We start from the raw sequence: 21,865 nt of genomic DNA on the forward strand, positions 1-21,865 counted from the left end.
CGCTTTAGGAAAAACTTGTATGTTCGCCCTTCCTGCATTTGTACACACATAGTATTCACATGCATATTTTTATGCATATACATGCAGTTCTATGTTTTTTTATTCGCCCTTTGCTTCAACTGTGTCTATGTAGATGAAAGCTGCTCACCATTCGTATGCATGTAGATTCAAATTGTTGAATGTCCTTTTTAGTTCTGAGTATCCTCTGTATTCTACTGGCATGCCGATTCTCTTTTTTTCGGTTTTCGCTTTTATTTGACAGCCATTGCAATGTATGACTAGACAAGCGTTTCCTATGCTTTTGAGTGTTTCTCGTGGGAAGTCTGTGCGAGGAACTGTTGAAAAAAGTGCACTTGGAGCGACAACAGTAGCGTTGACATTATATGCTCCGCTTAAGTGTTTATGCCGTGTCCAGTTGGTGGACGCGTCCGTAAGATTTCTATGCAGCAGTTGGGCTATAACTTCGTTACATGGAATGCTTGGTAAACAAATATGCTTGTGAAGTGGTACTTGTGTCAGAAATTTTAGTTGCTGCAAGAGGATTTCTTCGAATTATGCCTTAAATTTTCTGCTTGCTACGCATGCTATGCAGTTGACCTAGAAAGTAAAGATGCCATAATTTATTTTTTATTTTGTTTTTGGAATGCCATATATTTTTAGGTAAAATTTTATATTTCGCATGAAATGATCCTCTGGTAGTTACTACTCTTATAGTTGGCTTACAGAGTATAAGTACAGCTTGATAAGTCAGTAATTCTTTGAACATTCCACGAATCACATGAGATCTGCCGATTGCTAAAGGAAATTATATAGGAGCGTTTTTCCTACCCAACAAATTACAAAATTCCCGTGAAGTTGTCACTGCGGTGGAGATTGCAAGATCATCTAACGTTTTTGATTTACCCGGTACACTTCATCTATTGTGAAGTTGGCTGTGATATCGATGTACTCGTATAATCTGTATATGTTTATAAGGAGTTAACTTAAGAGACCGAACAGTTCGGGCACCTGCTTTCGTCTCTTAACCACAATTAAATACCTTATATGCTTCAACAAGCTAACAGTGGTGCTGCTCAAAACGACTAGTCAGTTCTTTCGAAAGCAAATCAATAGGACTTCGTCTCATTGACGCTAGAATAATAAAAAATTGAAAATACTTTCTACACTGACTGACTACGCTTGATTAAATCTTTAATTTGCATTTTCAAGCTTGAATTGCTGTGTAATTGTTGTTGCAAAGCTCGAGTGAAATTGTAAGGGATAAAATTCAAGAAATTACTCCAGGCGAATAAGCTAGTAAAATTTGCAATTATGCTGAAAAAAGTTCCCACATTTTTTTTCCGTTTTTCGAATATTTTCGCAGCAGTATTTGAGAAATCGTTTTATTTCGGCCATTTGAGTAAGCGCTTGGAATTTTGCTGTGAATTCGCCGAAAAGTAGTTTGGGTACGAAAGTCAATTAATAGGGTGGTTCTTGAAGATTTCTTTAAATATATGTTATATGTTACCTTTTTGGGGGATTTCTATAGAGTATTAGTATCATATATCAGAGGAATAAAATGAATTGCTATATGCTAAAATTACATAAGTTGGAATCTGTTAAAAAGTTGCTCTAAAAACATTCAAAGTAAAGTTTTAGTTGCAATCCGAAAACCAATCGCGTTAGCAGTATGAAAAATAATGCGAAAATATTGACCGGCTGGAGAAAAATAATCAAAGCCGCTAAGTCGTATATTTCATATTGACGATGAAGTGGATACTGTTTCTTCTGAACTCGGCAACTCAGTATTTAATACGATAAAACTGAAGGTGATTTTTTTCATAGTCGCTGGCACGAAAGGGCCACATAATAGCTCGGAAACCTATGGAATGGAATGAAATGATCGAGACTACGTGCTTCACTGGAAAAGCTGTTATCGAGATTCTGCTTGTCCAGTTCGATAAACGCGTCGTCATCGCTCCTAGCGCCGCGAATATGCTACCTTTGAGTTAAGTTTTTACGAAATTTGACCTTTCCAGAGGAATGTGGCCAAAAATCACATTTAAACATTAAGGGAAGTGAATGAAGTCTACAGAAACCAGCTTAACAGCCAAAGTTTAAGCGTAGTCAGCTTTTCATTAATAGAAATATTTTTTTTTACTAGTTTTTACTAAAACAAACGAATTGCATGAATCACCCTGTAGTGACATTACTATTTCCGTTGGCTAGTTGCAAGTGGCATGCCGCACAACTTTTACGCTTATTGCGCTGCGTACGCCATACAAATCAGATCGCACTCCTCATTCTCTATCACACTTTTTGTCATTGCCTGGCCAAGGGGGAAATTATTTTTTAATTTCCAACATGCTGTGCTGCAACAACTATATTATTCTAGTATTCTGCTGTTACTGCTTTTGTGGCTGTCCCAAGATGCGTGTTGTTTCATATATTCCATTTCGTTTCGTTCACATCTAAATCAACTAATTTTTTGCGCGATTTTAGTTATGCTTTTTGGGAAAAAAGTCTGGAATTTTTTTATTGTATATACTATACTATATATGGAGACATGTATGTATGTGTAAATGTAAATACTTTTTAGATTATTTTGTTGTTGAACTTTTTTAACTTCTGCCATGACACGATTGCACTTTCGCAGCAAACTTCAGCGCTACTCAACTCTATGAAAGTGCAAAAGTAAAGGCCAAAGTGTTGTGTGAAGTGAGTGCAACGATGAAGAGCTGCTGGCAGACACGCTCACACACCCGGCCAGGAGCTGGCAATCTTCGTAATCTTCTGCAAGTCTTAGTAGTTTTCACTCACTCGAGAGTATTTGGTAAGTGGCCAGCAATAAGCGTGAAGTAGGAATTTGTGAAGCAGCATTACCAAGTGAGCGAATAGACTTTTGCTCATAGTTTTCTTTAAAATTTTTCCTCTTTTTCGTTCCCTGCGCTTGGAAGCAGGAAGTTGCGAAGGAAATTGCGAAGCACAGCAAATGTCAGTGGCAGTCCTGGTTGCTGGCAATCAGCTACACACACACACACTCACACACAGTTGCACTTACAGCGCTGCAAGTTGCTGGAATGCTCCACTGTGGCAAAATATTTGCCAATTTGAGGGGCGAAATTGATGTTGGGATATGACTACTCTAGGGGGCTAAGCATGTATCTTTGCGTATGTGTGTGTGAGTGTGTCTCTATTTTGCAAATGAATAATTTATTGCAGTCGCAAACTCACAAAAAGGCTCATTTCGCTCCGAAGTTAATACTTTGATCTTGGCTTTTGCGTTTTGTTCTTGAAAGTGCAGCGTTTCCTCGGAGTTTTTAACAAATCGTTATGTCTATTTTATGATAGTATCTTAAAAGTTGGAAGGAATCTACAAATTTCACAGATGATTGATCATTCGAATTATGCGTAAAAGTTTATAATATTTGTTTTCTTTCTATGTAAGTATGCATGAAGTTGGTGAGTAGACCTAGTTGGTAGTATTTTATGGCATTTCTGGTAGTTTTATAAAATTATTTTAAAAACAATTAATAATTATTCGGTCGAATCACCACATCTGAAGTATAATATATTTAAAAAGCTACAAAAACCTTTTTGGCTTCAAAATAGAAGATGGAGTTATGTGTAGAAGTTCACGCAAGTGAGAAAAGTTCCCTGATTGCCATTCACTTGGGAGTGACCAGAAACGGTTCTTCTACATTTGGCTCAAGCAGCTCACGACTTCCGGTTCTAGACCAAGTATCCTCTGAGTAGCCAAAGAACATCCGTCTGAAGGTGAACCGTTCCTCCTCAGGGTTGTGCACTGGGTTTGGGACCCGCCACGTAAAACGCCGCCAATGAAAAACAAACAACAGCCTCGGAAGAGAATTGTGGGACGGCATTTCAAGCTCCTTACGTATAGCTGCAACCGAAACCAATGAATTTCGGAAAAGGAAAAAGAACAGCTGGTACGATGAAGAGTGCCGTGTCGCAGCGGAGAGAAAACAGACTGCTTACCTTGCAACGTTACAATCGACCACAACACGTGCGGGATGGGATAGATACCGAGGGCTGAAGAGGGAAGCGATATGCTTCAAATGGGGCAAAAAGAGGCCGAAATGCGTGAGTATGAAGAGCTTCACAAGCTGGCCGACAGGGCTAATGTTCGAAAATTCTACGAAAAGATTCGGCGACGAAGCATACTTTTGTGGAACACCCAAAGGTTATCTAGTGACTGATGCCCAGAGTATACTAAAATTATGGAGGTAACACTTCTCCAGCCTGCAGAATGGCAGCGAAGGCATAACGCCAGGAGAAGGCGAGCCCGATTCTCCAATCGATGATGATAGAGCAGGCGCCAGACCATGAAGAAGTTCGAAAAGCAATTACCTGTCTGAAGAGCAACAAAGCGGCGGGTGCCGATTGATTGCCGGCTGAGCTATTCAAACACGGTGGCGAAGAACTGATAAGGAGCATGCATCAGCTTCTTTGTAGAATATGGTCGAATGAAAGCATGCTCAACGATTGGAATATAAGTGTGCTCTACCCAATCCACAAAAAGGCAGACCCCACAATCTACGCAACTACCGTAGGATAAGTCTCCTCAACATCGCGTATAAGGTTCTATCGAGCGTATTGTGTGAAAGATTAAAGACGATCGTCAACAAACTGATTGGATCTTATCAGTGTGGATTAAGACCTGGAAAATCAACAACTGTCCAAATATTCGTCATGCGCCAAATGATGGAAAGGACCCATGAAATAAAGATCGGCACATACCTGCTGCTTTTGACAGCACAAAAAGGAGCTACCTCTATGCCGCAATGTCTGAATTTGGATTCTCCGCAAAACTAATATGGCTGTGTAAACTGACGTTGAGCAATACCAAAAGCTCCATCAGGATCGCGAAGGACCTTTTCTAACCGTTCGATACCAAACGAGGTTTCAGACAAGGCGACTCCCTATCGTGCGACTTCTTCAATCTACTCTTGGAGAAAATAATAAGTTCTGCGGAAGATTTAGGATCCGTGGCCAAACCGAAAACGTTCCGTGAAACGATGAGCTATGATACGACGCCATTGGCATAGTTCAGCGAAATGAAAGACAGCGGCTACGTTGACTAAGTCATGGCCTCCGAATGGCCGAAAACACTGAAGCTGTGAAAGTATTCGACGCAGTACCCGCCGGGGGAAGCAGACAAAGAGGAAGACCTCCCCTTCGTTGAAAATGGAGGACCTGGCTTCGCTTGGAATCACCAATTCGCGTCACATTGCGAAAATAAGAAACGACTGGCGCGCTGGTTAACTCCGCTGGTAGTTAAAAAAAAAAAAATCGAGCTTCAATGCCTAAAAAGAGTCCGAAAAACTCTGTATTTAATATAAAATATTTGGTTTTTGTAAAATTCAGTATATTTTAATCGATTTTTTTAATGTTAATTCTTTACTCCAAACACCAAATAGTGAAATACACTCGCAAATATACGCACATGTGGAGTCATGTTGACCGCACCGTAGAAGCAAAGGCAAGCTACGTTAATATTTCAAAAGCTTGTTTGTGACCTTTGCCACTGACTATTTGCCGCATCTGCAGAATAGCTAATATTTTTCCAAAGCCACTCGGGGTAGTCGTGGCCAAAAGACATTAGCACGTGCCTACTGCACTACTGAAGATATGCACACACACACACACACACACACACACACACATACGTGACCAACAAAAACCAAAAATACAGAAAATAGGCCACAACATGGATTCTTGCTTTGGTCAGACCAGACACACCTACCGAGCAGCTGTCGACAGTACACACACACATATATGCCTAAATATATGCATGTGCACAATCCAACTGTGAATACTGAAACAAGATAGGCACACGATCACACACACATATTAGTATGTGTGTACTTGCTTCTTAAAAGCTTCCAATTTATAGATATATGTTTGTAGACATTTTCAAATGGCATAGACGCTGCAGTTGCACACTCGTGTGTGTGTGTGTGTGTTCATTGCACTCAGCCCTGGCTGCTCTTTGTGTTAGCGTGCACATTTATAAGCACAGCATTCCCATTTGGCTTTTATCCAATTAAACCATAACTCAATATGTACATTTATATTTTGTGATCCATTATTTTGGTGCCAAGTCCTCCACCGCAGCATGCGGCTCCACATCCACATTGCATCGTTCTGCCAGTATTCTCCACAACTTTAAGGGGCTTCTTTTTGATTTTTGGCTTCCATTTCGCGGCAATTTTCCAACTTGTACGCCTTTTAGCTGCACCAAATACGCTGGCGAACATTTCTATAGCAACACACCCAATTTATATTGAAAGAAGAGAAAATTCTAATTTTTATACAGGGTGTTCTTGACCGAAATCATCATTTGCCACTTAAAGATCAAACAAAAGTAAACGAATTTCTCGCCTTGTGAGGGATCCATAATATAAGTATAGTAAGTATATGGTGCTGATCGGCTATCAGATTAACCTCAAGTTCAGCTGGGTAAAATATACTCAAAAGATATGGTTTTCTTCTGCTAATATTGAATCTGATTTGATTCTAGAAGTTCTCTGTCAATGTGTCAGAGGTGAATGATGAAGTCTCTGGAGACATCTGAAAAATTCATATATTTTCTTCTTATTATCACCACACTTTCTATGCTCAAAGCTACAATTTTAAAATGTAGTGCGGTTGGCAAAATTACGCTTATTGTGCATTTAGCGGCAACAGCAAAGTCTGCTTGTATTTAGCCTTTCATTTTTGGCCTTCAGCTTTTATCTCAGTAGCGTCTTTCAAGTACAAATTTTCACACCAAAAAGTAATTTCCAAGAAATCTTTATTTCACACTTTAGCAATATTGGCGCGCGTAGTTTCTGGCTGAAAAATGCAAAAAAAAAGAAAAAAAAAATACAGAAACACTATGGAAATAAATTAAATTTGCGTCAAAGTCTGGGAAACTTTTAGTGGAGTTTGGAAAAATGCTTAAACGACGCTTTCGATAAGTAAGAACATATTCACACAAATTTATATAAATGTATATTAATGGAAGATTATCGTTAAAAACAAGAGCAGATAACAAAAAAGCATAAATTGAAAACTTATTAAGAGTTTCGAAACTCCTTCATTAACCGAGATCACCAATCACAAAATTTTGCAAGAATTGGAACAACAATACTTTGGGCAAAAAATAGTAAGGCCCTTTAATTTAAATTTCACTCGGAAACCCATTGCCGAAATAAATCGGCCGATACTGCTGCAATTTCACGTTCGATATTCGCACGAAGTTCATCAATCGTCGCTGGCTTTTTGGCATAGACCATAGACTTCAAGTAGCCCCACAGGAAATAGTCTAACGGCGTTAAGTCGCACGATCGAGGCGAACAATTGAGAGGGCCCTTTCGTGAAATAACACGTTCACCAAACTTGGGTTTCAACCACACCGTTTTGTTGAAACCACATATTGTCCAAGTCCATATCATCCAATGCGGTCCAAAAATATTCGGTTATCCTTGAGCGATAGCGATTCCCATTCACAGTAACGTGCCGGTCTTGATCACCACTTCTTCTAAGTAAACCGCACCAAACTGTAATTTTTTCGGGATGCAATAGTGACTCATATATTGCTTATTGACGAAGCCATTCAACCAGAAATGAGCCACATTGCTGAAAATGATTTTTTGATGAAAATCCGGCTCATTTTCAAGTCTTTGCTCAGCCCAATTCACGAACATACGACGATGCTAGTGGTCAAACGGCTTCAGTTTTTGCGTCAATTTGATCCTGGAAGGATGTAGGCCAAGATCTTCACTACCTTCACTACAACGACGTCGCAGAGATGCCTAACGCTTGAGAACGACGTGTGAGAGACTGACTTAGATCTTCCTCAATTATTGTAGCAGAATTCACGATACTATGAGCACTTCTTTGTCTCACTGGCACGGAAACATTTTGCACTGTACTTTTGGATTAAATTTTCCCACTACACGCTCAATTGTTGATCTGATTATGACGACCATGAATTGGACGTAGCACTCTTAAAGTTGAGGCCACTGACTTCGAATTTCTGCAGTAAATTTTAATAATTTCGACTCGTTGTTAGATCCTTAGATGAAATGGCGAACTTTACTGAAGAGAAATGTTGAAAGAGCGGGAAAAAAATATGACGTCGTTTGCTGCCCCTATTGGTCTATTTTTGTAGCGTCCCAATTGAAAAACCCCTTAGTATATCTAAAAGACAATGTCTGCCGATGGCCGATCTTTGGTATTGTAGAAAGACCGATATTGCATTATCTTCAATTATTCATGTTGTCTGACAAGATCTAAATTTGAGTGTTTGGAAACTGACTTCGTTGAGGAAATTTCATAAATGTTCGATATATAAAAACTAAAAAAAAAATATTTATGAAAGCAATCTCATTCAAATTGAATACTTTCGCCTGCAATCCCATAAGCTAAATACAATAATTGCAAAAATATAAAGCTTGACCTAAAATAATAAATGAAATGTGAAACCAAATATGTGCATCTAGTTGCTTACAACACCAACAAACTTACAACAAATTGTTCTATTTACCGTTAACAAGTTGTCATTATTATCTTCTCATTTTTTTACTTAATTGTACACTCGATTTCGCAGACACACCCTGCCAGATAACGATTACGAATGTATAGAATTAGAAATGTATCTCGCAGTAATGCGGTTGAGGACTGACAAAAACAAATGCAATTGTATGTGTGTGCAACTTAGTGCACATTTGATACATAGAGCGCACAGTTACATGCAATCTACCGTTTTAGCTGTTGCGAGCATTTTGTTGCCTGCAGCTATGAAAAAGTGTAAAATTTAGAGAAGTGAAAGGGGGCGCTGGCCCCACAATGGCTCGCTATTGTGACAGGCAGTTAGGCAGCTGAGCAGCAAGAAGAATGACATATTTTTTACTGCGTTCGCTGCTCAGCGTGTCGCTCATTTTTCGCTGTAAAACATAAATAATTTCATGCTGTCCACAATGCTGAACAAAACGAAATTGTATGTTGAATCAAAAGTGATGGATATAAAGCGCTGTGAGGAGGAAAAACTGAAAATTGGGATTTTATATAGCGAAGGAATCAGTAACAATAGAAAGTTGCCGTTGCTGGCACAGAGATAAAATGAAATGAGTACATATGTGAATATATGAGCATTTTTGTGAAATTGTGCTTAAAAAACAAAAACAATGAAAATTTTTTATAAGAAAAAAAAATACGTTAGCTTCGAAGCTATATACCATTCATTTGATATATAAATATATTTAAGTAAATATATAAATATATTTAAGTAAATCTGGAGGCGCAATCGGCCAAGAGTTTAGTAGTTCTTTCTAGCCACGAAGTATAATATAAGCAACCTTTAAAAGATATTTTATGAAGATTTTTATCTTGAAGTTGTTCGATCAGTTTAGGTGGCAGCTGCGTGCTATAGTCGGCAGAACTCCAACAATTTTTTCGTTGCCTTCCTTGGATAATAGTCTACATATGTTTGCATTTCGTAAAAATCTCTGATCAAGTAAACATTTTTTATTCATTAAAATTCAATCCAATTTCCTCTTCCCCACGCTGAAGCTGCCATTCTCAACCAATTCATATGAGCTAAGTATGCACTTGCAACACCATCCTTTGCTGCAACCATCTGTATGACAATTGTGTGTTAAACAATGCGTCAACAATGTTTATAGCAGTGGCAATAACTACAACAATAACTGTAACAGCAACAGTAGTGGAAAGCAATGATAACGACGCCAGCAGCAGCGTATCACTATGACATGAAATTGTTCAAATTATGACATATGCAATCGTCTCAACCCTCCATGGCGACCATTATGAGTTGGTTGCTGTGTGTGTGCAACGCGTGCAACTGTTGTAACAATACTTTCCTTTTATTTCTCAAATAAAAATAGAAATACATTTTCGTTTGTTTCAGCAATCGCACATGCCGCATATGTAAGTACAGACAGTGTGTATGTATGTATGTACATTAGGGTGCTTCAATTTGATTTCTTATTTGCACAGGACCACTGAAATTATAGTTTTGGACTTAGAAAAGATAATTCAACGTAAACAGGCCTTTAATTTTCAATTTAAACCGCGACTAAATCATTGTACTTTCCTTATGAATACTTGTATAGAATTTTTTTATCCTTTGAAAAAAGGTTCTTATCTCTAAGTCTACAACCTTGGAAACATGATTCTCTAACACAAAATTTTCCGCTCTTCCAAAAAGTTTGAATTGTTTTTTTGTATAAAAATTCGTTTAAAAGTTATGCTTGAAATGCACTGTATTCATATAGTACACCATGTCGTATGAGCAACATAGGATATATAAATCACTCGTATGAACGCTAAGGTTATTTCATATATGACTTTAACTGCGTAGAACATTAAAAGCAAGTTTTTAAACAACAAATTAATTTTTCCATTTCAATTCAAGTTTGTATTCAAATATCTTTATTCGAATTTCGAATTGTAGATTTAGTTGCTTAAAGCAAAATATCGAAAAGCTCCGTGTAAAGTATAAGGGAAAAGAAAAATGATTTAGCCACAGTTTAAATGAAAAATAAAGAGCTGGTTAACGTAGGATCCATATTTTTAATATCACCTTCGGAAATAATGGACACCCTAATATTGTATTATACGATACTTCTGAAGATTACTATCATGTTGCAGGCAACACCACGCAACTAAATGTGTCATACAAAATAAACTTATTTTTGCTACACAAATTGAAATTTCCATTGTTGCTATTTTCATTTTCTTAGAATACTCTTGCGTTTTTGATGATTTGCCCATCGCTTCAGGACGACTTTTAATTTTTTTTGTGTGTATAGTTTTCTTCGTGGCATCACGCTTGTCTTATTTGTTTAATTGACTATGACTGATGTTTTTAGAATGGACCTACAAGAGATTTAGTGCTTGAATAATTTGAGTCGGTTCGTAATATTCAGCAGCTAGCTCCTGTCATCGGCATGGAATATCACTTTATATAGTGTTTAGTACCCAAAACTCGTCATTGTAAGCTTTCGATTAATAATGTCAAAGATTTACTATATGACTCTAAATCCGCTCCAGTATTTCACTACAACTAATACATATATTGAGTAGTCGAAAAAGTTTTTTCGTATTTCTAATCAAACTTTAACTTATTTTATATATTCTTTAACTATTCTCTGATTTGTACACATGCGTAAAAATATTCTGTCTTTTGAAGCAGTGAAACACTCGCTTTAAGAGCGACAACTTCGTTGTGCGTATAACAAAGCAAACAAAAGGCTAAGAGCATAAAAATATTGAAACAATTTAAAAGGTGCTTATAAGCGTGCTTGTAAGCAAAGGTGTCACCACCTACACAATTCCCTGCCACTTGACTTTTATCCACTTACGGCGAAAGATATGAAAAACAAGTGCAATTCAATGAAAAGTCTTTTCACAAACCAATAACATTAGAAATCCATTAAACTTGGTTGGAAAGTTGTTCTTTTATACACCTGTGTGGGTGTGCATTAAAGATGAGTATAAAAAATTGAAACTGCAAAAGTGCTGTTATTTTATGCGAGAGTGGGGGTAACGGGACTGCGTTGTGGGCGATTAAGTAAACAGCATGAAAATACTTTTAAATATTTAAAGCGTCAACCAATTGGAGACCTAAAGTGAGAATTTTCAGAATTTTTTGCGAATTTCATGGGTATAATCAGAAATATGATTGGATTACATTGTAAAAATACGTTTCTTCTTTTGAGAAGTACAGGCCTTTACTGGTAGTTTTGATGACCGATTAGAGTCAAAGTTAAGGATTGAGAACGCGGAAATATAAATTTAGAATTTTCAAAAACTGAAAACACTATTTTTCCTCTAATCAATTGAAAAACTATTGAAAAATATAGTCCCCTAGTTTCATTGGTTTACTCCGAATATTTTCAAAGAAATAGGCCCCAGAACCACCGCACTTCATTCAGCGGCTGTATAGGTACCAAAAATTTGAGGCTCGTTTCCTCGAAACTAACTTTTCTATCTGGCCGCCAAAATTGCGAGCGAATTATTTAACCAATTTACTTGAACTAAAGCGTGTTTTATAAGCAATTGTATACTCAAGTTTGTGATAGAGAAAATTGGCATTTTGACAGTTGCTTAACTATTTTGATACCGAAAAACAAGGGTAAAAATGACAATTTGTACCTAATCCAGGCTCCAATTTTTCGAAATTCTCAAGACCCGTGTACTATGCACTTGATAAAAGCTTCCTATGATGCAGAGCCAGGAAGTTAACGCCCGCAAAAAATATCGATTAACGGGATCGTTGAAATTTCCGCCATTTTTTTTGCATAAAATAATTTTTATTTTGTAGTTCAATAATACCTCTTAATATATATGCAAAAAAAACTGGATATGTGACTATATATGATCTGTTTTTTTTTCTCCCATAATAAAAGTGGAAAAATTACCTTTTTTGACGGTTCTACAGGCATCAGCCCCCTTATATCACAGAAATAAAACAAGGAAAGAAATTTGGTTTTCGGGTTTGAATTTTCGAATCTTATCACTCACTCGCTGAACTACAAGGTTGAGAAAAAGCATAAACTTATAAAAAAAATTTCATAACGATTCCTCAGCTGGCCATATTAGTGCTACACTACGCTTAATTCATCGTATGAATGTGGAAAAAAATCAAGTCGATGGCTGCATTGAAAAGGTTCTTCCGGCTCAGTAGGAGTTTAAGCACAAAAGGTGTCATTTACGCTATTTATTTGCCATCTTCTGGGTAGATCGAAAACGCGCGTAAAACTCACCTCAATTCACCGTTGTGTATGCAGATTCACCGACTTAGTTTTCATATAGAATAACTGTAAATAGAAGTTCTGTAGATGGGGTTATAGCATAGTTGGGCAACCAGAGCGTGGAATTAAGAAGCAGCTATAAATGTTTTTATTTTATTTCTGGATTTTAAATGATTTAGAATTGCGCAGATAAGCCAAAGCTGGAAGCGAAAATGCATAAAAGCTATATATAAAATAAAAATCGCGTAAAATTACAGCGACTCACTGTACTGAAAGATGCAATTCCACGAAATGAAGTTGCGGAGCTGGCGAAAAAGAGCCCAGCGCAATACTTAATAATGTGTTGCCAGCAAAATAGAAACAATTTTACAACATTCTACACCGTTACGCAACACAGCAACAAACTGCACTACACCGTATGTATGTGTGTATGTTTGCTTGCGGAAAATAGACAGGCAGCAAGGCAACGACGCGGAAGCATTGTAATGAGAAATATAATTTCCTAAAGGACTTAATTATTTTATAATGCTGCAAAGAGCGCGCAATAGCAGCAAATCGCGCCAGCAGCCAAAGGTGGCAACGGAGATGGAGATATAAAAGTGAAGGCATGAGCAGCAGGTAATGGAGAAAAGTGGTGAATGGCGGCCACGAAGTTGTAAACAATGCACTTTCCTGCTACACGCCGCCATGCAACAAATTCAGAAGAAACACGTTGCAGTGTTCAGGTGTATGCCGATGTTGGTGTATGTGTGTGTGAGATTATTTTGCTTTACACATTTTGGTGAATATGTGGGTTAACTGCACTAATCTATGATTGCGTGTAACTTACTTGTACTAATAACCATGCAGGCACTCACACACAACACACACACACATGCACATTTATGTATATTTTGTGCTCAGCTTAGCAGAAATGAAAGCGAACAGCTTTTTCAAGCACCGCTAAGTCAGTGCCGTTTTTGCTGCCTAGACGAGGTTCATTTTGCAGTGCGAGCGCGAGCTCTCGTGTGTGTATGTGTGCTGCGGTGGATTGGTGCAAAATATACAAATATTAATATGAAGACAATAACTCGCGGCGCAACAAAAAGTAAAAAGGGGAATATTCACCGCAATGAGTAAAGAAAGTCTAAAGCTTTGCTTGCAGCGACGTAGAGGGCGGGAGAGCATAAGCGAAGCTGTCTAATTACCTTTTAGTTGTAAATTAGTGGTAAGCCTCATACTGATAAGCACATGTAATATTAGTGCTGAGAAGAGCAAGCAAGCAGCGGGCTAGTTTGGCGTAGTTCAGGTTGTCGTTCCTTTCGGTAATATTTTCGACACTGGAGGCTTCAAATATTTGCTAGATTCTGACATCAGCTTAACCTGTTTTCGGTATTAGAACCCACTACTATTAGAAAACCTTTTTTACTAAATTTCTTTAAGATATCTTACAGACTGACCGATATATACGATATAAAGGAAATATTGACTCGTTTTTATCGATTTTTGACATAAGGCCGTATTTTATCAGAATAATGTTTTCATTAATTTTCTGGCAGCTTGGCCGAAATTTTCGGTTTACTAAAGAATGTCAGCTGTACATATTGAGGTTCACATATTCGCATTCTAATGGCTTGAAAAGGTATAGTCCGATTTCGACCATTTCTAGAAATCGCATGAAATAATTTAAAGAAATTAGATGTGCAAAGTGTTTTCAGGATTTCATCCAAAGTTGGTCCGCTCATTATTTGATTCTAGCATTGCTCTTTGTGGCTTCCCTGCCCTACCATTTTTATTGTAACCCATAATGCTTCTGACGTCTTTGTAGTAATTTTCAACATAACGGTTATCATTCTATTTAATCCACTTCCACAGTATATGGGGTAAGGTTGAGGAATTCGTCTATCGCAACTTTGGTTGATATACAAGAAGTTCTATCAGTCTATAATATTTTCCACCGAATGTTCTACTAATGTTTTTCGCATCACCGTCACCAGACATTTCCTTACCCACTTTCCCACTGCAAAGTATTTTCCTTTTTCATTTTCTACCCTTCTTTACTTCGTCTTCATCGTTCGATTCTGCTACCCACACTTGAGTAATTGACCCATGTCTGAGTTGCACCATTATCTTTCAGCAGCTCATCATGTCCATCAGCAGGTTTTTAATTAAAACTCCATACGCTGTTGCTACTGTTTCTGCAGCAATTACTGCTGCGCTTGTAATTATTACGTTGTCGAGGTACGCGCTTGCAGTACACACTTCAACCGCAATGGACACTTAAGGCCTGAGTGATGTGCTCGCGGGCTGTATGGTGAGCGTGTGGCTAAATGTTGCGAACTGCTGGCATTGACAGTTCGCAGATTAAATTAAAAATTTCTAGAGATAAACTGGAAGTGCACAGTTCAAGATACTATCTATGGTTTGTATTGTTTGATTAATTTAAGTATAAGAAAATTAGGAAATCCATTTAATAATACAATAGTGAGGGCGAACATATGAACATATATTTTAGAAGATATCAACTCCTTCAATGATTGGGCGGAAATTTTCAGTGCTTAATTTAACGTTTTCTAGCGAACTACTACTTCCATAAACCTATAATGGATTTTACTTGAGTCGCAAGGCTTCCTTCTTAAGGTAGCAGAACCTAATGGTAGAACTTTGTGACAATATTCCTTTTTATCAGCGTTTCAAAGTCTTGTCTTTCACAAGCCAAACATTTCTTTTAGCATTGCCTCACTTCATTTCTCAACCACCGAAAGCATTCTTTAACTTATTCATCAACTGACTGTATCATGTCCTGTTTTACCACGGTATTCCTAATTTTTATTTCTGTTGCTCTAGAATATAATCTTTCTCCGTCCTCCGATCTCCGGCCAATATAAATATGATCCCTATTTCTCAAATTTTTGAACATTTTTATCATATTTCTGATTCTCTCATTTTTATTCGGGTGGGAACATACCCTCTTTCTTTAATTCTGAATTATATGAAATTATATTATAACAATCCCTGGGATCTCTGAAACTCAATTATTGGTACGAAATGGCACTCGCCGAGAGCAAAATGAAGAGTCTACCAACGAATTCGTTTATGTTGAGTCTTGGAATAATGGTTTGTGTACAAATATTTTCGGTTAACATCAGGAAATTATGCCGTTGATGGTTTTTTTCCGTCAAAACCTCACAAAAGTGTGTTCTTGAAAAAATTGTGTATACAGTAACTGAGTGCTGGGATCGATGACAGTCCCGGTTGCCAGAAACGGCGCAAGTATTCCTTGTTCAAAGTACCTGTGCCTATTGGCGTTTAATGAAACTGAACGTTAATACAGATTTAATCTCACATATATCTCATTTTATTAATATAAATATTAGTTTTTATTGACTTAATAATATAAGCTTTAGGCACTAAACATATTTGAAGCTTAAAATTATAAGCTTATTCTTAAAATTTCTTCCAAAACGGCGACATTTTTCAATTTATAAACTCCAGTTTGGGCTTCGGCATTATTCTTGGACACAAACGTGCCAACTTCGTGCTTTTCTCCAAGTTGTAGTAGATGATTTCCAAAATTAATACAGCCAGGCTAAGAAGCATAGCAGATACTAAAAAAAGTAGGGCCGGTAAGAAATGCTGTAGATCTACTTCGACCTCATAATTCTGACTTAGACTACAATCCAGTTGTGGTAATTGCCATTGATTATCGTTATGTTGCAAGAGCCCGGAGGTATGAAATTTCGCAATCGATGTTGTGAAGTATTCGCGAAACGGTGAACTTTTCGTTATACCAATACCAATGCGATAGGGTGGAATGAATGGCACATCTTGCAGATCGCAAAATTCCTTTTCGCTTAGTAATTCTAGAAAAAAATTGCGAAAGTACTTATTTATTAATAAGTTTTGAAATTATTTTCTATTGTCATTTCAAATTATACCTTTCAGTATGTAGTACATGCGATTAGCCGATACATGAAAAGCAAAACCGCCCTTCTTTATGCGTTCAGCGCCCTCTTCGATGTATAAAATATTTCTCTCACGGTTCTTGCAAACACGCTCTTTGTAGATTGCCATCCCTAGCGGCACTGTAGTTTTCTCAAAGGTTTCAATATTATATGGTATATTTTCTATGCCGATATCGAGGCTACTGTTGTATAGTGCCTCCAAATTGGTTATTGTGCGCGGTGAGACGGACAGCAGTGAGCCCACAATGAAAGCGCCATAAAACTGTTGCAACAACAAGCTAAACAGGCAAACAGAGAAAATGAGCGTACGCGTTGAGGTGGCGGTGAAGGCGTCGTTTGAGGGTCCTTGCTGGAAAAATGCTTCCAATATGGAGAAAATCGCATAATCGAAACGCGTCTGAAAATGTGGATCTTTGTTTATGAAGAAGCGATTTTCGTGATGCAAATGTAGTTGCAACAATAAAATGGTTAAGACAACGATCGCGATAACAGTGTACCAGACCTCTTCGACAAACGGCTCAAAGAAGATGTTACGAATGTCATTGCGATGCGGATGACGGAATATGAAGAAGACACTGCGAAGATATTGATGTTAAAAGCAAAGCTAACTTATTTTGAAGGACGTGTGAGGTATGAGGATTCTACTTACAATTCCGTATGTACCGCTATTGTGTAATGTATTAAATGTACCCTGTTTGGTACAAAACGCATAGGACATAGTGAAAATTCCGCCTCACCGGAAAGCAATAATTTCATAACACCATCCCAGCTGCCATTAGGCGCCTGCTCACCCCAAGTTTTTCTCAGTGCTGGTTGAAAGCTGGAAATTTTGAAAGTGATGTTATAAATGCACACGAGAAATGTTTCTAATTCCGAGGTTAGTTTCCAAATATTCATAGATTTTCATTTTTGTTTATATTTTCTATGTTTTAGCACAGCTAGACGGTTCTCTATGTTAGCTGGATAAATATAACCTTATTTTTATGGCTCGGTGTTTTTTTTCTTTCTCATAACTTGAACAGGAAATATTAAGCTTGCCAAGATGTATGTAATACCCAAATGGAAGTAATGCCCATTGTGACGAACTGAGTAGATTTAGCTTGGTCCGTCTTACGGCTTTTTCGTCTGTCTGTATAAACACGAACTAGTCCCGTAGTTTTTGAGATATTGATTTGGAATTTCGAACCCGACTTTTTTTCATCAAGAAGCTGCTCATTTTATGGAACGGTCGATCACGGATCACTATAGCATATAGTTGTCACACAAACTGTATGCTCGGAATAAAGTACTTCTGATATCTTTAAAAAACTTGGCACGGGTTACTGTCAAAGGCATTGTTATAGATTTATATCATTTGGCTGCCATTCAAACTGAGCTATCAAAGTTCTTACAAGGAATTTGGAGTTTAGCGAACCGTATTATCTCATCTACTGGAATATAAAGTTAACATCGAAGTTAACATTTTTCTTGTTATGTTCTCAAACGTAATCGAAATCCCTATTAATTTTATTTTTTTAAATGTATGACAACAATAATTTTTAGATGTGAAGAAAGTTGTACGATATTAATGTAGCATAAGGTGTAGAGTAGGTAGGTAATGGAGGGAAAGGTGGATAAGTTAAGACACAAACCCTTTATTTGAGATGAATTAGTTCTACGAAATATTAGCGAGCGGTTCTGCTTATAAAGTAATATAATGTGTAGAATAATTAAAAAAAATTTACCTTACGTCAAATATTGGTTCCATTAACTTAACCAATTGGTAAGTTTTCCTTTGCATGGGGTCAAAATTTTTATGGTACAAGGAGTTCAAATAGTCCAATTCAGTCATATCGGCAGGCTGTTCCCGTATCTAAAGAGATTAAGGTCTGAGAAATTATCTCTTGAATAAAATAAGTCTGTCAAGTATACGCACCACTATTCCACCTACTAATTGTAGACCCTTAAAATTGCGACGCCTGTTGACGAAGGTTTGATGGAACCGTAAATTAAGTTTGAGACCTTCAGCGGGGCTCCAATAACCTTTCGGTTCAATATCCAACCAATCTTTTTGTATTTTGTAAATGTCGAAGAGTTGTATTGTATTGCTGAAATCGAAAGAATAAATCAATTGCAATAATTAGTCGCAGTCGAAAGAAATATTAATTACTTAATGACTAAGTTGGCGGCAGAGCAGATGGGAACCAATTTCTCTACATAAATTTAGTATATTGTGGACTTGGATACCGAATTTTCCTTCGAATTCATTCTGATCACAAAAATTCCATAGAATTAATATTGCTCCTAGTAAAAAAAGAAAGTTTTTCTTTCAGTCGGAATTTTAAGCGTTTGGTCTCCAGTTCTTTTGCTTTCTTTCACCAGATACTATTATTTTTCTTTACAGTCTTCTTTGTCATAGGTCAGTTTTCACCAACGGCTCGGTTAATCGTTGGTCACATCGTGTCTTTATTTGCCGGGAATATTCAACAAATCTCCCGACAAAGTCAAATACTTTGAGACAGAGTCTCCATCTCACCACAAATATTCTGTAGCATTCTTATAGAATAATCCAATTTATTGTAGTATATTTCACACTCACTTGCCATCCAACCGGACACCGATTGTAATGTCCGCACTTATATTCACTGGTAGTGGCGTCATCACGCGGCGCACATTCGCCAGCGCTGCCGTCACCGTACGTTGCTTGGACATTATGAACCAGATGCGAGAACTGTTGAAACGCGAGCCCACATCGACACGCACTCTATATCCACCAGCATCGATGGTGTCAACACTAATCACATTTGAGCCCAAAACATACTGCTGCAACAACACATCCTCCAGCTGGGCCACATAGATACCGACGCGCGGTGAGTCATGATAGAAGAGTCTTTGAAAATCGGTAGCGTTTTTAGCGGATTTCGCTTGATGGACATCATAAAACTGAAGTGATGCCACATTAAGCAGTGCACGTAATGCATTATCCTTTAGCAAACCCGCCTGCTGTTGTGCTTGCTCTGTGTCGCTGTTGTAGGCGATAATGGCATGATGGAGGTGTTGTTGTTTCAAAACGTCAGCAAAAGCGTCAAATTCATAAGCATTCGCGGCCGCTGAAACACAGAGATTGCACTTGGATAAAAGCAATATGACAGTTGTGATGAGACTAGTGCGTCCACAAAGCAGTGCCGTCGCCAGTGTCTGCCGTCGAGCCGTAGTAGCGCCTTTTGTGGCGGCCATTGCACTGATTTGTCGTTGTCGCGCCTGACAAGTGCGTAGCAAAAATTGACGCTTTTATATAGCAAAGTGTCGGATAATTGGCAAATGGAAAGGCAAATGGAAGGCAATTTGAGTCAGTGACTGAAGCATGATGTGCCCTAGAAAAGTACTGTTGGCCTATCAAGCAAAAACGACTACCCCCTTTAAAAATATATTTCGCTGCATTATTTAGCACAATTGATTTTTAATACTTTACATTTCACTGCAGCAAAATTCAACATTTACCGCTAGAAGTCTTGCAACTTCAATTTGCAACAGTAATATTTACAACAAAAATCGGTTTATTGCAACACCTGCAGTGCGGCATGCCTTCACGTACATAACGGCACCTTAATTATCGCATTAACGTTAATCAGCGTCGATTTGTCACAGGTGTCACAACAGTTACTTAAACCACTTAGCTGCTTTTTTTTGCGATGGGCAAGTAATTGCGTTGTTGTTGGTTTTAGAATGGCAATCACAACTGTTGCAAGAAATGTTTGCAAAAAGCGTAATTGTCGCCATTATTGTCAATGTCATCATCAGTTTAATTTCGCTTTTGTCGCATTTAAAGCACGTACTACGCACATAACGGTAATGGCTGCCCGACGGAAATTTAGTAAGTAGGAGATGTTTTGTTGAATGCCATTTCGATTTTAAGCGATACATACGTAAGTGTAAACATTATTATTATTTGCAATGCAATTAGGCGCTTAAATGGTCAATCAGTTTTCTACCCGGTCGAGGACTGTAAATTCAGCAAAACTAGCTCTCCAAAGCGTTAGACCGAGCAGCAAGTGTAGAACGTCTGAAGGTATGCGCTCCCAAGTCTTTAAGGCTTGACCTCCCAAACATGGGACAGTCAATAGAAGTGATGAGTTGCTTCCAACTCATCTTCTTCCACACAGCTTCTGCAGATGGTACCAGATCCTTATAAAGTAGAGAAAATATTTATATTCCAGTAGATGAGATTCTGGAGAACTCTAAGTATTGGAAAACTTTACTTTTCATCAATATTTGACCTAAGAGTTTTGGTGTTGAAATAAAATATTGTACGTCATTAGTAGTGAGCAATAAGAAGATGAATATAAACATAACATTTTCTGTTTTACAAAATTTGAATTCAAATAACTCAATTAATGTTCAATATATTTTACACAAAGACAATCAGACGATTGGAAAGATGAAAATGAGCACAATTTCACAAATTTTTGTTAACTGATTACTCATTGCATTAACTCGCAACATAGTTACGTTGCCACATAATTCAATAACATAAGCAGAACTCAATTGAGATTATGACTTCAAGCAATAAGTGTATTGCTCTTGTATGCAAAATTCGATATTTCATACTGAGAAGTACATACAATTTTTTATATTCCTATAAGGGTGGTTCTAAAACATCATTGTCTGGGATATCACAAATATTTTTTTCCCTAGCCCATATAATTTTTCATCTCAAGGGTGTATCTATAATTTTAAAAATTTAAATATTTCAATTCCAACTCTAAAAGCAGTCACCAAGAAAGACCACTGTTAATGAGTATATCAATGCGTGGATACTTGTGACTGCGTCCCAAAATAATGCTATTTATTCTAAAGGAAACTCATTTTAGCAAAATTTGGTATATTATGATTTTATGCTGAATTTTCGGAGATATTTATATATATGTGATGAGTTTGTTGTGATGTTTCTTCCTTATTACAATATTAATTGTTAAAATTAAGGCATATCAATTTTCAAACACTGTGGCAGTTCACACAAGTATATATACGTTAAATATGCGTGTATTGCAGTACTGCAGCCGCAGTCCTTGTCATTATGATCCCAATCCCATTTTCATTTATAGTCACATTTTGCTTTCATCAAAAGCAATTGCAGCGCTGGCAAAATTAAATTTTCCTGAAGCGGCAATTCATATC

General features: G+C 37.5%; 1 protein-coding gene across 1 annotated transcript; it reads right to left on the minus strand.

The window, feature by feature from the left end:
- Positions 1-16,078: 16,078 nt before the first annotated feature.
- LOC120766495 (glutamate receptor 1) lies at positions 16,079-19,933 on the minus strand. Its single transcript, XM_040092046.1, has 6 exons — positions 19,287-19,933; positions 18,624-18,795; positions 18,433-18,560; positions 17,358-17,528; positions 16,682-17,283; positions 16,079-16,606 (listed from the first exon to the last, which is right to left on the minus strand). Exons 1-6 carry the CDS (start codon positions 19,922-19,924, stop codon positions 16,221-16,223), a joined length of 2,097 nt encoding a protein of 698 aa, XP_039947980.1. The 5' UTR covers positions 19,925-19,933; the 3' UTR covers positions 16,079-16,220.
- Positions 19,934-21,865: the final 1,932 nt, after the last annotated feature.

This window comes from Bactrocera tryoni, chromosome 1, assembly GCF_016617805.1.
Source record: "Bactrocera tryoni isolate S06 chromosome 1, CSIRO_BtryS06_freeze2, whole genome shotgun sequence".
NCBI classification, from domain to species: Eukaryota; Metazoa; Arthropoda; class Insecta; order Diptera; family Tephritidae; genus Bactrocera; species Bactrocera tryoni.

Excerpts from the sequence above, each read along its gene's own strand:
- LOC120766495 (XM_040092046.1), bottom strand. The coding sequence starts at position 19,924 with ATGGCCGCCACAAAAGGCGCTACTACGGCTCGACGGCAGACACTGGCG. Across the intron at positions 18,561-18,623 it reads AATTAGTAGGTGGAATAGTG|ATACGGGAACAGCCTGCCGA; the intron begins GTGCGTATACTT and ends TAATCTCTTTAG. Across the intron at positions 17,529-18,432 it reads GAACCAATATTTGACGTAAG|CTTTCAACCAGCACTGAGAA; the intron begins GTAAATTTTTTT and ends CAAAATTTCCAG.